Source organism: Mizuhopecten yessoensis, unplaced genomic scaffold (genome assembly GCF_002113885.1).
Source record: "Mizuhopecten yessoensis strain PY_sf001 unplaced genomic scaffold, ASM211388v2 scaffold923, whole genome shotgun sequence".
In the NCBI taxonomy this organism is placed as follows: Eukaryota; Metazoa; Mollusca; class Bivalvia; order Pectinida; family Pectinidae; genus Mizuhopecten; species Mizuhopecten yessoensis.
The window spans coordinates 584,706-600,278 of NW_018403789.1; the positions used below are offsets into that span (position 1 = coordinate 584,706).

At 35.0% G+C, this 15,573-nt stretch overlaps 2 protein-coding genes and 2 long non-coding RNA genes across 6 annotated transcripts in view; 2 read left to right on the top strand and 2 right to left on the bottom strand.

Annotated features, from left to right (window-relative positions):
* LOC110455430 overlaps positions 1-4,440 on the top strand; it is a 14,738-nt gene extending 10,298 nt beyond the window's left edge. The window contains exon 3 of one of the 2 annotated variants that reach the window (XM_021505565.1): positions 1,911-4,440. In XM_021505565.1, coding sequence (XP_021361240.1) covers positions 1,911-2,204 — 294 coding nt within the window. In that variant the 3' untranslated portion in view covers positions 2,205-4,440. The remainder of the gene's footprint in view (positions 1-1,910) is intronic. The other variant, XM_021505574.1, reaches the window with a different exon arrangement.
* Positions 3,993-8,186, bottom strand: LOC110455448. The gene is made up of 2 exons (XR_002463447.1): positions 6,572-8,186; positions 3,993-6,525 (listed from the first exon to the last, which is right to left on the bottom strand). It is a non-coding gene; the product is annotated as an uncharacterized LOC110455448 (long non-coding RNA).
* On the top strand, positions 8,179-8,860 carry LOC110455443. Its single transcript, XR_002463446.1, has 2 exons — positions 8,179-8,571; positions 8,712-8,860. It is a non-coding gene; the product is annotated as an uncharacterized LOC110455443 (long non-coding RNA).
* A 4,302-nt stretch (positions 8,861-13,162) lies between these two features.
* The window catches only part of LOC110455455, a 7,627-nt gene continuing 5,216 nt past the window's right edge, over positions 13,163-15,573 (bottom strand). For both annotated transcript variants that reach the window (XM_021505608.1, XM_021505598.1), the window contains exon 2: positions 13,163-14,829. In XM_021505608.1, coding sequence (XP_021361283.1) covers positions 14,055-14,822 — 768 coding nt within the window. In that variant the 5' untranslated portion in view covers positions 14,823-14,829 and the 3' untranslated portion in view covers positions 13,163-14,054. The remainder of the gene's footprint in view (positions 14,830-15,573) is intronic.

A 15,573-nucleotide genomic window follows, 5' to 3' on the forward strand; every position in this document is an offset into this window, starting at 1 on the left:
CACAAACCTAGAGAATGTTATTCTAATAAATTTATATTTGGACCACAATTCAACATCTTGGAGTTCTACTTTCGAACTACACATTACAACGAACAGAAATTTTCGTTGTGATATATACATGGAGAGGTATTTAGATGTGTACAACAGGTATACAATAGTGAGGTATTTAGATGATTAGAACAGGTATATACGGAGAGGTATTTAGATGTGTACAACAGGTATACATGGAGAGGTATTTAGATGTTTAGAACAGGTATACATGGAGAGGAATTTAGATGTGTACAACAGGTATACAATAGTGAGGTATTTAGATGTGTACAACAGGTATACAATAGTGAGGAATTTAGATGATTAGAACAGGTATATACGGAGAGGAATTTAGATGTGTACAACAGGTATACAATAGTGAGGTATTTAGATGTTTAGAACAGGTATACATGGAGAAGTATTTAGATGTTTAGAACAGGTATACATGGAGAGATATTTAGAAGTGTACAACAGGTATACATGGAGAGGTATTTAGATGTGTACAACAGATATACAATAGAGAGGTATTTAGATGTGTACAACAGGTATACATGGAGAGGTATTTAGATGTGTACAACAGGTATACAATAGTGAGGTATTTAGATGTGTACAACAGGTATACATGGAGAAGTATTTAGATGTTTAGAACAGGTATACATGGAGAGATATTTAGAAGTGTACAACAGGTATACATGGAGAGGTATTTAGATGTGTACAACAGGTATACAATAGTGAGGTATTTAGATGATTAGAACAGGTATACATGGAGAGGTATTTAGATGTTTAGAACAGGTATACNATGGTGAGGTATTTAGATGTTTAGAACAGGTATACATGGAGAGGTATTTAGATGTTTAGAACAGGTATGCATGGAGAGGTATTTAGATGTTTAGAACAGGTATACATGGAGAGGTATTTAGATATGGTGTTACGCAGTGCTATGATTATCTGAGTTTTTTTATCTGCTGGAATTGTAATTCTCCTACAGGTGCTCTGCGTCACACAGGAAATGTAATTCTCCTACAGGTGCTCTGCGTCTCACAGGAAATGTAATTCTCCTACATGTGCTTTGCGTCACACAGGAATTGTAATTCTCCTACAGGTGCTCTGCGTCACACAATAATTGTAATTCTCCTACAGGTGCTCTGCGTCACACAGGAAATGTAATTCTCCTACAGGTGCTCTGCGTCACACAGGAAATGCAATGCTTATCTCTTGCTATCGCTTTATCACAGATATAAGATAAAAGTGATCTGCTCGTAGTGTTCCTGTGTTTTTTTACAAGAAAGTTCAAAAGCCCTTTCAAAATTAGCCACTTCAGTAACGCATTCACTTTCATTTCTTTGAGCACGTTATTTAGCACTTTATTTTCGTATTTGAAAGCGCCAAAATATGGAAACAGCCTTTACATGTGCAACAGTTTTTAAGTTAACATTTTATATTCCTGCATGGTCACCTGAATTTTGACCGTTGAAAATAATCACAATATAGAACTATCGGCATTTTCCGAAGAAAACATTTTCTCCACTCGTCACAGCTCGGTATCTTCCTTACATGCATTCGGTTAACTTCGGCTGATTCCGATACCCTACATCACTATCGGGAACCTTTCTCGTTTACGGAAAGTGCCGACGGTTCCTGATGGCCTTCATCTGGAATCTACCGAATTGTAACGAGTGACATTATTGATGAAGAAATCAGCCGAGGGTAGCCGATTGATATTTGTTCGTTTAAGGAAAATGCCGACGGTTTCCAATTGATAATAACCATAGACATTTCTAAGTGCGCATGCTCATTGTGTCAATTGAATTGATTACTAATTTTCTAACAAACCCTATCCTTAAACATGCCTGACTTTGTCCTTTCCTTATATTTGTGTACAGGACCGAGACACATTTATAACCCCGGAGGAACTTTTCCAAATAATAGCCAACAAACGAAACGCTGAACTGATCAACAACCGCCACAAACATTCGCCAAGATGTATTCATTCTGACCATAGTTTTTTCACACCACAGGAAAAATCTGGCCATCACAAGAACAAGGAAAGCAGCTCTAAGAAACATGGAGCTTTTTCTATCAACCAGGCCATAGGAACCTCCCTGTCGTGTGTCGGCGGATCGCAGCAGTTCGCCCGGGAGCTGGGGATCAAAGCGTCCGTTGCTCCGAAGACTTGAACAGTGTCCTAATACCAGAGAACTGCGATATGGAAGTATGGTCTTTTTAATTGGGACCCCAATGCCATACTTTGAGGATTTAAGCCTCGATACGGAAATATTAATTTACGACGGATTTGCATTTTAATTACAATTGTGTCATATTCGTGGTAAATATTTGATGGGATAACTGTTCCCGGGTACCTTTTGTGCAGCGGTTCACAAAAGGTTCGGTAGATGATGAGTTTCCATGCGCAGGATGACTCGGTAACCATGTTAGTTACCGTCTATGGACACAGACCCTATATTGCCATGGTAACATAAACCCGTATTCATGAAACTGTTCTCATGCACAAACTCGGATGTGGTACTGCAGCTCAATTCCTGTTTTCAACTATTTGAAGGAACTGATTTGAAGGGGCTTGAAGCAGAACATTGTTTACAATGTCTAGACTTTGTTTTTCAAGTAAGCCGCTTGATTTTAGCAAGAACATAGTTTTTGTGCAAACATTTCATGTCTGACCTTGAAAATGATTTTATGAATACAGGGCCCTGATTTTTTTGTATCATCAGCGTGAAATTGATAAACCCTAAATTCCGAGTGTCTTGAGTTGTTATCATTCCAGTTCTATGTCATGTGTCATCATGTATAATATAGCATTGCCTTAATGTCGTGCATGATATTAAGTTACTGTCAATTCACTTAAAATTCACGAGACATATATTTTCAACGGTTTTTATATGTGAGGAAAGAGGATTTTAGCGATTTTGTTTTAATAATAAAAACATGACAGCTGTGTATACCATTGCACGGTGCTTTCATGTCTTCGTGAAAATGTTGTTGGGGGGAAATCGCCAAAATATGCTTTCTCGCGAAAATTAAGTAATTTGCACTGTATACTATTGACTAAATGCCGCGAGAACTTTCAGAATTAACAAATAAGATAAATTGTGAATTTTTGACCCCGAGAATCTGTAAAGGACATCTTTGATATACGAGGTAGGGATATGTCGATGTAAGACTTGTAATGCCGTGGTTTACCAATAATGGCAGATAAAATAGGAACGGGATATGGTGTTATTGAATGATATCTTTATTTCCAAGTATTTTGTTGGATGACGCACTTTGCCCTACATCCTCATTGGTTGGATCTAATCACGTGGGGGTCGGTTGGACTTGACATTAACTCGGTGTTACTATTTTTAGATACAGCAGGTTTATATTCAGTCGGTTAGTATCACTTTCTCATGTTCATAAAGCCACCTGTTCACCTCGACAAAAGTCCATGATTGATAGATATACGCACAACCAAATACGGATCAGTGGGATATCTTTGTATCACATATACTGTATTATACATCTTTTTACGCGAAGCATCATTTTGGCGTTCTTGTGTCATTTTACTTGTTAAGAAGTGATTTTGAGATAGTGAAGTACATGTATTATGTATGTTCACAGTTGTGTTACTTCTAAGAAGTTTTATCATCGCGAAAATAAACACCACCGCGGAAATGAATATGTGTACAGTATGTGAATCCATGTGTTGGAGGGAGAGTGTTGTACATGTGCTCTCGTGAAATTTCACATGTGTATATATGTTTCACTTAATGTATTGGGCTTCATTATCGCAGGGACCAGGCACAAATATAATACGTCGTAAGATTTGTTTATTATAATATCTTAAATAATATTTACCAAGAGATTACAGATCAATGAATCTGGTCCCTGTGATCATCATAAGCCAGATGCTATAGAATGAATATGTAGAACAGGTTTAAGACTAAAATTTTATTGGTATGGTTTGAATACTGTCAAGACAATAACAAACCAATTAAATATTTTGTGGAATATCATAGACAAACAATACATGTATGTCGAATTTGTCTCGTTATGCTGTATCCATTGAATTCGCAATGAACACAGATGAATATAACTTCACATTGATTTGGTATTTGGCGGGAAGACCCATGACTCTTCCCCGAAATTTAAGAAACATATGACAGAAAAAGGCACATTTGCATATTTTTTTCATAGATGGTCGAACTTGCTCTAGCGAAGACCTGTACATAAACTGTTAAAACGACCGGCTTTGCAGGTTCGACCATTCCTTTACAAACTTATAACCATTCACATTTACCCTTTGTTCTCATGAGAAAAATCAGCACGATAGTATAAAGCGTGTATTCCATATCATTGCCAAACTGTTGCTTTTCACTGAAATCAATTTTGAAAATAAATCGTTAAGCCTCTTTAACGTGCAAGTGTCTTGTTTATTTGAAACAAAGATCGTCATGTGTTGATCAATTCTCGCTAAGACAAATTGTAACCTTAGATCGGATTGAAACAGTGCCCCGTGACACACAAATTGACATCTTCCCGGATGTTTGATAAAATAGCAGAAAGACAACAGACATGTGATTTTATAGTGAAACCTGTCGCTATTGACCTAAATGAGGACTGAAGTCATTTGGTCGAATCAGATCGTGTCTGTTAAATAGGGTTATTGTAAGATAAATCAGGCTTTAGGAATTATCACGTGAGATAGGCCTATCCTGATGCAATCAGGAACCGTCGGTACTTTCCGTAAACGAGAAAATACTATTTTCTCGTTTACGGAAAGTGCCGACGGTTCCCGATTGGTGTTGAGTGATGTTTAACCAATACTATATCGGGTGCTCCAGTAGATAGCGCACTCGCCTTTAAGACGGCCAGGTTTCGATTCTCCAATTGGACGTGACAAGATATTTGGTCACCTGCCCGACTACGTGGGTTTATCTCCGGGTCCTCTGGTTTCCTCCCATCTGCTTTTTCCCATCTAGGCCAACCATGATGTTTAAGATAAAAAAAATGTTCCACAGTTGTTGTAAATCAGATGAAGTTTACATTTATTATTTAACTGTACAACAGGAGAATAAAGATAGCCCATACAATCATATCGAACTGAAAATATTAAACCCAAAAATCAGAACCTCGGATATTAAGCCCCGGTGACCATCAACAAACAAAGAGTATAGGATCAAACCACTGTAGAGTGTAGGATCAAGTCACTGTAGAGTATAGGATCAGGTCACTGTAGAGTATAGGATCAGGTCACTGTAGAGTATTGGATCAGCATTCCGCGGATCTGAGCAAGTTCATACCAGACTTTCCGATCTATTATGATCAATGATGTAAACACAGCATGCATAATGAAAACAAAAAGCTGGAAATTATGTGGGAGGTACTGTGGACAATAATAACACTATGGATGCCTTCTGTCCGGGAGCCTTTGTATCGTCAGGAATTCCGTAAGTTAGTTTCATCTACCTCTTCATAAAAATCAAAACAACTTGGCTTCAAGGTACAAATGGAAGCTGTTATGATCTGGTCGATCTAATAAAGAAAAACATTGGGGGAACAACAACTTAAGGAGGCATCATACCTTTATAATTCTAAATATATTTACACTATCCTGACTGATTTTTTGTGTTTGTATAATGTAACTTTTCATGCCATTCATATATACAACGTATACATTTCAGATACGTACATTCTTATGGCATTTATGTATGCTATGAATGCCATGAGCACCGCTGACTCTTCTTGGAGAGATGGCTATTCTATTCATTAAAAAAGGCATACCATAAATACATTATTTGATCTTAATGCTGAACAATAATACGTGAAATGGAATTTTCTATGAGATTAAACAGATTTCGAAAATGGTAAATACAAATATTGAAATGCTATCAGTTGGCATTCATAAGCAATTTCATATGCATTAATGTCAGTTGGAAAAATAAATTCAACATGAAGAGCAAGCACGTTTCTTGAATTTGTCTTTGTCCAGTTCGCATTCATATTGCTTATGAATGCAAACTAAAAGCAGATCAGTGCTTAATGAATGTTATCCACTGTCGGTCTCCGATGCATTTTCTGTGATCACTCAGTTATAACTGATATGAGTTGGTAATAACACTACGAGTTTTGGGTCCGTTTTTGAAGAATCCAAACAGAAACAGTCTGTCCATTGAGAGTGACCAGTAACAACTGCTACAGAAGGCAATTTCTCATCACAGTGGTCAGCATTAACGACAGAATATACAATTATCTAAAGAAACAAAGCCGTGCCAGATAATTAATCATGGCCAGACCAAAACAACAGCGACGCTGACCACAATTACTGTCTGCTGTTGTGAGCCGAGTATTCTGTCAACATGCCAACGACACATACAATCCCGGGCATTATACATATACAGGCCAACGTTAATGCTGTGTTCTATCTCTGGTATTATCCTACCGCAAAAAGTTATATACAAAATAAGGCTATGTACCGCCTCAACGATTCGTTTCTAGGGACACCTATATTTAAATCAAAAACAAAACAACGATTCGTTTCTAGGGACACCTATATTTAAATCAAAAACAAAACAACGATTCGTTTCTAGGGACACCTATATTTAAAACAAAAACGAAACAAAATCGAGAGAACTGAATTGTTAGCAAAACCGTAAGTCGACCTCAAAATCAATAAAACTTTGGCAAAATATGAACAAATGAAAAATGTTCATGGATACTCTTGAAAAAAATACAAAGTGAATAAGACCAGGTGTTCCGGAAGGTTCTGCTTCAACGACGACATCAGTAATGTCACGTCTTCACTTCGAGAACTCGGGAAGTGATAACAAAGTGGAAGCCCTGTCTTTGTCCGTCAGCATCCGGCATATATCACGAAGTCATGATATGCGTAGCAGGCTCTTGGTACCGAACAAGTAGGGGAAGCTAGGATTGTATTGTCAAGAAACGGAAAATTCAAAATCGGAAAGTTGACAAAGTTTTAACTCCATAAAAAGGCCCGCAATCAATAATTGTCATTATGTGAGTATAGAGGAAAACATTTTAACAGGAAAGTAACTTTTATTGACGTATACAAAAGAAAAGCGTTGTGAAATAAAATGTTCGGCCAAAATATAACCAGAGACGGAGACGGGAGATTACAAAGCAGGGCCCATATTCATGAAACCGTTCTCCTGCTCATGGATTTTGTGCTCAGACCAACTTACTTGTTACTCGCTTAAATCATGTCAACCGATCAAAAGGTCAAATGTAAACCTTGAAACAGTATCCGGTTTTAAGTCTCTTTCAATTTTTTATTAATTCATAGCTGGAACAAGACATTAGGCTTGAGCACAAAATCCATGCTTGCGGGCCCTGGAAAGACGACATGCTGGTCATGTGGTAGTAGACAACGTTATGATAGCAGCCTGGAGAACCCCAACTACTGGTGTCGCAGCCCACTGGTCTTTTGATACCGACATTATCGCAACAATATCAGACTTCGTATCTCAAGGCCGCCAAAACACCGACAACTGTATGAGTAACACAAGTAACTGGAATGTCTCACGCCATGCCAGCAAGCTATAGCCCAATATCATGACTTTAGGCCTTTTCATTCATTTTCAAAAGAATGTGTTTGAGTGTTTAAACAAATTTGACCCATGTGACCTTGTCCAAAGGTCAAGGTGATTCATTCCTGCTTTGAAGCAATAAAATAATTAGCCACTTATTATGACTCCTGACTTGTCCCATCTTCACAAAGAGCTGAATGCCTTACTTATTTGAAACCGGTAACTTCCCTTTCCAACTTGGTAGTACTACACACTAGATGCTATGTATCCTGGCTCTAGGCTTCCATGTTTCTTAGAAGAATTCATTTGAGTGTTTTGGCAGATTTGATCTTTCGAAAAACATTTTAGAACTCTATGCAGGCATGATATTGATCATACATAACTTTGGGTTTTGTTTCTTCAAGAACTAGCCGTTTAAGTGTTTGATCGTATTTGAGCCCTATGCCAATGAGGAGATGTCAAGGTTAATTTGTATCCACTTTTGTCGTATTCCAATCAAGCAAGCTACTGACCATATACCCTGCCACCACGCCTCTTGATGTATCAGAAACTCTGAGGTTTATTTACATATTTGACCCCTGTGACCATAATTGTGGGTCAAGGAAATTCATTTTTCGAAATCTCATGCCAGCAATGTACTAGCCATATATCAATACTGTTGGTTTTCTGGGAGTGTTTTGATTTTTAATACATTTTTCTCCTCTGGCCACGAATATAGGCCAGGATCATTCACAATATTTGTATATTTTTTTTATATATATATGCCTTAAATATTACCCTTCTTTTGTCTCTTATTAACCCCCAGAAGAGGCTAGCAGATTCTCCTGTGCAAATCTGAATCATCTTCTCCTAGGGATACTTCTAATTTTGTTGTAATTTTTCTTGTGGTTTTTGAGACGAAGTTCAAAGAAAAGTATACAAACAGACAAAGGACAGCAACAGATACCAATAGCTCACTTGGCTCTTGGGGACCAAAGTAACACCAGTGCCCTACTTGTAGGTACAGGCACAGGAGCCTAAAATTCTGTCAAAAATTAATAATAACAGTAATAAACAAATACCTATAATATGCTTATCATAAGCATTTTATTGGTATTTTTTAATTATTACTGTTGTAATAATTTTTTGACAGAATTTCAGGCTCCTGTGGTATAACCTCCAGTTTGCACAGACCAAGGGGAATAACTCTTGTATTAATTATTATTCTGTTGTGCTGTTTCAGCATTTATTTTGATAGATATTATGCATCACAAATGAATTCCGAAGCCGTTCTATGGATTTTTCAAAAAGTTTTCGTTTTTGAACAGATTCCTGACTCTGTCTTATCAGCTCTCATCCTTTGGTTTAACATTTCACCCATTCTTTTATAAAGCACATCACTCTCGAAGGGAGTTCATATTCTTGGTAAAATCGTTTTTAAAAACCAAGACACATCAATGAAAGAGTAATACAGAAAATAAATTCAAATTGCAAGCATGATTTTCATGAGTAGATCATAAACAAATATCAAAAATTCATTTTTTAATTTATCAAATTATTTACATACAAAACTTTGCCGGCGAGTTTGATTGATAGGGAATTCGATTATGCAATACAAAAGGTACTTTTCCTACAGATCTGAATTATTGTCTCAGAAGGACTACGTATACACCGAGATCCAGTCCAGATGACATGTCGTCAGGGAAACATGAAATAAAGTTTATCAAACATTCGTTGGCTCTACCATGACACATTGTCCAGATCTGTTCCATGAATCTATCAATTATCATTACATTAAATAGGAAGCTTTATCTGTTTTTGTTGTATTTAACCTTTGACCTTGAAAGTGGTAAAGGTCCTCTAATTGAAAACGTATTTGATAGTTGTTGACCCAAGTATAAGCCACAGGACAGTGTTTTAGGCTTTTAGGCAGCCTAGTTCTGCAGCAGATTTTTTTAAAGATATACAGAAAATTTGCAACACATTTTGACCACTCCCTTTGACCTTGAATGTGGGTCGACGTTATTTGAAGGTGTGAGAGGTTATTATAGCATTTGACTTCATGACCTTGAAATAATTTCAAGGTAATTTTATTGAACAAACTTTACAAACATCACTGTATATATCTCATCATTTTGAAAGAAATGACCCCAGACCTTAGATAGTTTATATCACAGCAAATAAGAATACAAATATTATGACTTTTTAAGTCTTATGATTTTGTAGACAAACCATCATTATCAGTTTGTGACCTTTTACCCTTTTCTGTGACCTTCACCTTAAAGATAATGTCCTGAGAGGCACACAATAAACGTTTTTAGTCATGATGCATCAATTCACTAAGAATAAAGTTTCAATATAAAAAATAACAACAACAAAAACATTATTGCTCAAAACGTATTTAACCCTTTTATTTCAATGACCTTGACCTGTCACACACGGAGAAGGAGTGAAACAGCTGCTGTTTCATCTTTTTCTTTTCTTTAAATGCTCAGACACTTAAGATTATTGTTCATACAAGCATTTCATTATTTGACCTTTAAACTTTCCCCGTGACCTTGGCCTTTGACATACATTTTGGTGTACCTCAAAAAGGGACAAGATACACAATCTAGTGGTTACATGTATATATGAGTGTGACCGTCACCATTGTTTCATGAAAAAAAATATCAGCAGCCAGTCTGACCGATGGTTCGGTCTGAACACAAATCAATTGATGATAAAAAAGTCTTTCAACTATATTGCAGCCGTTAATGTTAACTTGACCTGAACAGGAGGTGTGCTATACATGTACCGTCTCATGGTTATATATGAAATTTCTTCAAAGATGACACACAGACAGGTGATTACTACACCTTTAGTTTTGGTACTTATGTAATAGGTACAGTTTGCCAAAAATGAGTTATACTGCATCATACAGCTGTTAATTCATTTCCCCCTGATGACACATTTGAACTCTTCCAATTCATTGGTTGGAATAGTTTATTGTGAAATTGCAGGGTGAATGAGTTAAAATAAACAATTATAGACATGCTATGGACAGAATGGTGAAAATGGATGCAAACAGAAGCTCTCCTTTCTCTCGCTTCAGTTTCATTTGTAGAAAAGTAATAAATTCATTTCAACCCCACCTCTCTCTATTTAGTAGCTTGCGCTCTTAGGATCTTTATAGTCACTTCCATTAAAATACTAAATGATGGAAAATTGCAATTCAAAGATTGGCACCATTTGACTTTGTGGCCCTCCATTAGCAATATATTCCTCCAAGATGTAGTTCAAACAATAGTGAATACCTAAACATTCAGAATTGTTGAGAAACGACAGCAATGAGTATCAAAACATGTATATAATGACATAGGAATGTAGAACTGTAAAAATAATTGTGTATCAATTGATCAGCAGCAAGTTTTATCACAAACAAATTATTGAAAAAATTATTGATAAAGTCAGCAGGGTCATACAAATTGTGTTAGAAAGTTCCACAAGTCCTGATTGTTATGTGAACAAAGGCCTCTTAAATCATTGCTAAACCTCCACATCTAACACTCCTACTTGCATATATTGATGTTCAACATAATTAAATGCAAGTCTACAAAAATTTGAATTTGAAAGACTTGTATGAAATGTACATTAATTGAAAATATCTCTATAACACAATGATAAAAATCTAAATAAAAACACATATTCCAAAGAGATTCAAACAATCAATATAACAGAATATTCTTTATATATTATAGGAAATCTAAAGTGATAATACAGTATGATTTTATATAAAAACTAACGAAAAAGCGATACAGGGGTTTCAGTAGACTATTGAGAGTATATTTCTTGACTCCCCAAAATGAGATAATTGGGTTTAAACAACATGTCAATTTGATGATTTTGACCCTTGAAATTTCAGGGAAAAAATATTTGACATTTGACGTTTCTAGATCATGTCAAAACGCAACTGAAAGCCCTGATGATAGAAACAAAACTGAACTAGATTTAAACAAAACTGACCAAGATTTAAATAAAACTGAACTAGATTTAAACAAAACTTAACCAGATTTAAACAAAACTGAACTAGATTTAAATCAAAATGAATTCAGTGAAACACTCAGCACTTTTTTCCTTCCCATACAATATTTGTAAACATCAAGTGTATATTTATTTATATATATGCAGACATGTAAACCCTGAATACACACTATATACATGCTTAAAATACTTTTCTATTTTGAAAAGCACATAATTTTAAATAAAAAAATAAAATCTGAATATTTTTTCTTTGTGAAAATCATCATACAAAGATGTGGGTTCAAACTATGTATCAACACTTTTTCTTTCATTTTCTTGCAACGAAATGAAAATTATTAACTCATTCACCCATGAAATTTCATAATGAACTATTCCAACATTTGAATTTGAAGAGTTCAAATGTGTCTTCAGTGATGAATGACTCAATAGTTAAGATTCTTTAATTTCCAAAATGATAAATTTAAAGATCTTCATCGTAATCAGTAAGTTTTCTTTCATTTCCATTTTTGATATCCATGGATCAATATTATGCTTTTTATCAAATTTTACAATGGATTTCCACACACATCACAATAGCTACTAATTTGTAAAGAACAGGTTCAGACTCCCAGAACATGAAGAAAGTACATTTTAATGAGTGGCTGTGAGCTTTGTCTGGCTAATAAATTAATCTTGGATACAAGTACATGTAGGTGATGAAATTTCTAGCACTAGCAGAAAAATCTTAGGTAGTTCATCAGGATAAACCTGAAATACACACATGTAATTTATTGGCCTAATCCCAACAGTTAACTGATGACAATTGAAGTAGAAGAATCAGTGCAAATGACAATTAAACATTTCTAATTATATTGATATTTACTTTAAAGTTCATCAGTCACAATGCTATTCTGTATAGACTTATGTTTGCTAAAGTTAATATGTTATCTGGTTATGAAACTATCTCCATTTTGTTTTGCAACAAATCTTCTTTGAGTAATTAATAATACATGATGAAATATCAGGATTATCTCCCTTGTATACGTACTTCAAAAGAAGTAATCAATAATCTCTTGATGTTTAAAACACCATGGAATATACACATATAAAACCAGGAAACTATATATGATGCATATTAAATTTGAAAGCATTGCTTTGCCAGCAAAACCAGAGAATGAGGAGCAACCAAAAACGTTTTAAATAAAACAGAAATATATATATAATTTCAAAAACTGCAGAGCAAAACAAAATTCACTAATTTATGCTTAAACCAACACCAGTATCCACAAAGAGTATACAACTACAAAGCAAGAAAATTTATTGCTTATATTTTGTTAAAAAAATGTAATAAAAAAGAAAGTGGGTCAAGAAATAAGTTATAAGCTTTGAAACAACATTTAATTCATTGACCAAAATATGTCTGTGGTGTTTCCGAAATCAAATTATCCTAAGGCTACTCTGACAAAAATTCCAAATATACATATTCCTTAACCATTTTCATTTATTTTTAGTGTATGCTATTCCTCAATTAAATACCCTCTATCATTAAAAGAAATATATTTTGATAACATTTAAGCCAAAAACACAGCAAATTAAAAAAAAATATTAATGAGATTTTAAGAGTTTTTGAGAATACCTACTCCTCTCCAAATCCACAAGCTTAAATTAGATCAAATATTAACAGGTTGGACGGCAGTCAGTTAATAATTACGATGGAAATTTATTAAAAAAAATATTAAATCATAGGTTTTTCTAGTCTTTTAGACTCTTGTACAAAAATAATATTTAGAGAGTTTTATATCAACTGTTGAACATGAATAATTCAAATTTTGCATTAATAAATCAAAATTCAATTTTACAATATAAAAACTTTATAAAAGGCCCATTGGGCCTGCATTGCTCTTCTCGTTTGTAAATGTCCGATTGAATACATATGCATATTGTACAAAATATACCCCTGACAATCAATAAGTATCATTTCAGCATTAAACAGAGTTTTCCAACACCACTAAAATAGTCTTCAATACAAGCTCTTAGGACTCTTGTAGCATTTTACCCACATGGTTAAAACAACGAAAGATCATTAACATGCCAAATACCATTAAATCCAGGCATTAAAGTGGTTAAAAAGAAGTTCCGAGTACACTTAACATCTGTGACCTAAAATAACAACAACTTTTAAGGTCACACAAATAAATTATGCTAATAGCTTCAAAAGTTAACCTCATACCTTGTGAGCTAAAGTTTAAAGAGAATGGCATGCTCATTACTTTTTTTCTAGTTTCTGAAATATATTACTAAGTTATGAAGAAAAATTACCATTTTGACAAGTTTCTCTTGGGTGAATTAGCCAGTGTCTCAAAGATTCCATAATTTAAGCAATTTTTTTCTTACTTCAGCAAATTCTTATCCTATGTGAAAGTTTTTAAAGAACCTGAAGCATAACTTTTTAAAAACACATGTAGGTATACCCTATTTTATCATCAGGTGATTGTCTCCAGTATTCTATGGAGGTAGCACACGACTGGAACTGTGACTGTCCCAGTAAGCCTGTTCGTCCATCAACGATCGTTCTACCACAGCAAAAACTATCACAGCTGTCAGAATGGCCAGAAGCCCAGAAAATATTATGAATCTTTCTGACTTTCTTGCACATCTCTGTGCTTCGTCTATGTTTCCTCGCATAATCCCCTCATCAAATTCTTTTTCAGTTTTAAAAGCATAGTACACAGCAGGTATACCCGTTGGAAAGAAGAAAACGCAAGCAATAATTCCGAAGACTTTTAACAACAAGATGTGGCGCTGTCGCAGGGGACGCTGGCGCTCCAAATCCCTCCACCTCTGTGCTTCCTGGAGACTGGCTGTTTGGATCACACGGTGGTCTTTACCATGTCCTCCATTTACTCTAGGTTCACTTGATTTTGATTTTATAGTTGATTCTGAAGACCTGTTAAAGTGGACTGGAGTATTTTCAGATTGAGCATTCCCGTTTTGATTAGGTGTCAAAATTGTCACTGATGGTTCATTGATAGTGCCACCATTTTGTTGAGTGGTAGGTGTGACTGTCTGACCTTGATCTTGATCTATTTTGACCTCTGACCCTACATTTTCCTTGACAGACTGTGGAATATTATCAGTAGATTCTGGGTCGTTGAAATCAAATGGGGTGAATCCTTCGTTATCAAACTGCAATCGACCCAGATGAGGCTGGAGCTCGTTATCATAGGCTAATTCATCGTCCCCAACAATATCTGGCTGGTAACGTTTTGCCATTTTTTATCTGCAAGGTAAAAAGTAATGACAATTAAAATGAAGACCTCAAAGATTGAATTACAATATTTTTTTGTTCAGATTTTCATGGTTTACTTGTTCTTCAGGGACAAATTCACAGGATTTGAATTTCATGCAATATCATAATATTTAACCCTTTCACCACTTTGGCCCATAATGGACTTACCCAAATCGATGCATTGTACAGTTTATTTAAGTTACATAGGGGTGAAAGGGTTAAGACTCCTATGTTATTCCCCTTTCTATCAGAACTTCCAATGCAAGCATTTTATGTACCTATATGTTAATATTTTTCATACCTTTTTTCTGGTCATGAATGAAAAAAAAAATCTTTGAAATTTGAGAGATTGTACTCCGAGTCTGATTAAAAGATATTTTAATAATTTGTTGATGATCATAGCAGTGAAAGGATATTTAGTGTGGACCACTTGTCTTAACACAAAATTATCACGAGTTAGTCATGAAAGAGTTATTTACCTTTACACTAGAGAACGCTATTTTTTCACTTTATATTTTTTGAAATTTTGAATTATATATATATATATTATACAGCTGTTAAAATTCATACAATTAGCTATTTACACCAGTTTTCAGACAGATAGACTTAGATAAATCTTAATATATGTTGTAATAAAGCATTTCATGTACTAGTACTGTAGCAGTATGTGTAAACTAGTACTGTAGCAGTATGTGTAAACTAGTACTGTAGCAGTATGTGTAAACTAGTACTGTA